At 28.9% G+C, this 2,500-nt stretch overlaps 1 protein-coding gene across 6 annotated transcripts in view; it reads right to left on the minus strand.

The window, feature by feature from the left end:
* Positions 1-1,299: 1,299 nt before the first annotated feature.
* Positions 1,300-2,500, minus strand: part of LOC118443730 (phosphatidylcholine:ceramide cholinephosphotransferase 2) — a 19,267-nt gene continuing 18,066 nt past the window's right edge. For 5 of the 6 annotated variants that reach the window (XM_085657761.1, XM_035871142.2, XM_035871141.2 and 2 more), the window contains 3 exons: positions 2,360-2,500; positions 1,961-2,136; positions 1,300-1,852 (listed from right to left, as the gene is read on the minus strand). The exon at positions 2,360-2,500 is cut by the window's right edge and continues 134 nt beyond it. In XM_085657761.1, the coding sequence (XP_085513887.1) occupies positions 1,697-1,852; positions 1,961-2,136; positions 2,360-2,500 (473 nt within the window). In that variant the 3' untranslated portion in view covers positions 1,300-1,696. The remainder of the gene's footprint in view (positions 1,853-1,960; positions 2,137-2,359) is intronic. The other variant, XM_035871144.2, reaches the window with a different exon arrangement.

The following is a 2,500-nucleotide window of genomic DNA, read 5'->3' on the forward strand; positions in this document are numbered from 1 at the left end:
TCTTGAGAGAAGTTAAGATTAGGAGACGGCCGTAAAGAAAGAAAAAGAAAAAAAGAAAGAAAAAAAAAAAAGAAAAAAAAAGAAAAGAAAGAAAAGAATAGTAATCAAATCAAAATGAATGCATTTTTAAGTTGTTCTATATTGACAAATATAAACTTGGATAATTTTTTTTTTCGTTTTTTTTCTTCTTTTTTTTATTTTTTTTTTCAAATTGTACTAATTGAAATTCTTGTATGTTATAAGTATAACATTAAATATTCATTGATTGATTGATTTATTTTTTTTTCTTTTTAATTTTTCTTTTCCTATTAATAAAGTATATATACTTTGTATTATCTTTCAGATATAATATGGAACTAACACATTACTCTTTAAAACATTCTTCTTTGGTCCCACGAAATTGCACGATCGCCTCTATTACAGGGTAGGGAGCTAAATTTTCTTTCTTCCTATTTTTCTTTTATTTTATTTGTTATTTTTTTTTTCTTTTTTTTTCTTTTTTCTCTTTCTTTTATTAAATCTATCTCCTTTCAAGGCTGTCCGTGAAAAAACAATTTCGAGGAATATTCGTTAAATAAAATTTAAGGGATTTAGTTGTGTGTGTCTGTTTGTTATAAGATATATATATATATATATATATATATATATATATATATATATTTCAATATAAATTTATTGCTGGATCGTTTTTCGCCGGAATAAGTCGTAGGGCAGGTTGCATATTGGAAGTATAGTGATCAAAAGATATAATAAGAAAATAATTCGATTGGAGGAAGGTTTTGTATTGTTAGAAGAAACAAAGAATAGGATAAAAAAAAAAAAAAAAAAGAAAAAAGAAAAAAAGAAGAAAGAAAGAAATAAAAATAAAAAGGAAGAGATAAACAAAAAAAAGTTCTAATTCAAAAAGTCGAGTTTCAATTTTACATTAATTAAACTATGCTTCGTTCTCGCTTTTGTGTGTGTGTGTGTGTGTGTGTGTGTGTGTGTGTATATGCTCCAAATAAAACATATATATATTATATAAATATCGGTATGTGCGTTCAGATCTGTTCAATTATATTATCGACGAAATATTATCTTCCGTTGCCCCTTCCACCCCGTGAACTCCTCCCTCCCAATCGTACTAATTCTTTCTAAAACTTCGCGCAAAGCATCGTATAGATTAGCTATTATTATTCTTCTTTACATAGGATATACGCTAGAGTTCTTTCTTCATGAAAATCAGGTAAAGCGTGAATTGCGACGCGATTGAGTAAACTGCAATTTATATATATATATATATATATATATATATATATATATATATATATATATACGCGACGATACAGTTTTGGCCCGTACTCGCGGTATAACAAATTGAACATTGATGCAAACTTTTGTGATGACCCTTTAAAATCCACAATAAAAGGGTATAATTCGCAAAAATTCGCATATAATGGACACTTCCCTTTCACCCAAGCTTTATTTTCATAAGAATAAGCTTAGGTACAAACGTATATGTATATGTATATGTATATGTATAACTCTATGCGTGTATATATATATATATATATTTATGTACGTATGTATATATACACACACATACGCGCATACACGCACGCGCACGCGCACACCTACGTATATACATATACATATAGCATATAGTCAGGAAGGATTTCGTTATTTATCAGTCTCTATCTTGGAGCCTGGGCAGATATTAACTGTCTCGATTAGGATGCTTGGCAAGAAATCTTCGAGGCCAAGGCAAAGGCCAATTGTATTGTCGTGGCACTGTACCACCCACGTTTTTCTCAAAATATTTGAATATAGGATACCACCAGAGTCGGGCCAGAAAATTATTTGGTCCATTTTGCTGTGTAAAAGGAAAAAAAAAACAGTAGAGAAAATAATAATTAAAAAGCTTTTAGACAAATGTAGACAGTTTATGATAATAAATCAAATGATTAATTAATTAACGTACCTTCAAATAAGGATTATTTGCTAACGTATGGTATATGTACCATAAACGTGTAGTTAAATAATATGCTATAAGGACATCCACCGTATAATGTCCATGAGCTACCAATACCATAATTATACCAACAAAAACCGTAAGACCACCCAACCAATGAATCGGTTGACATCTTCTAGGGGAATCTGTAAAGAAAAAAAAATATACTTACGTTAGAATTAACTATTATCATTGAATATTCTACGAAAGTATTGTCATTATAAAATAATTTGATTACCCGAGGAATAAAAAAAAAAAAAAAAGAAAAAAAATAGATATTATCTTGTTATCAAAACCGATATCGTAGAAAACGGATATAAGTTTTACGATAAGTTCTAATAATATTAATAATTTTTTTTAATTACATACACTCTTTAATAATCAGGTAACTAAGTACAAGTACAACCGTGTGACCGCTGTAAATGTAATCTCCGCAATAAGTGTGTTTGCCATTAATCGACAAACCAAAACCAGAGATAAGCTGTAGTACTCTTTTCGTAACCAGAAGAG

Source organism: Vespa mandarinia, chromosome 1, assembly GCF_050613455.1.
Source record: "Vespa mandarinia isolate Hongniang chromosome 1, ASM5061345v1, whole genome shotgun sequence".
In the NCBI taxonomy this organism is placed as follows: Eukaryota; Metazoa; Arthropoda; class Insecta; order Hymenoptera; family Vespidae; genus Vespa; species Vespa mandarinia.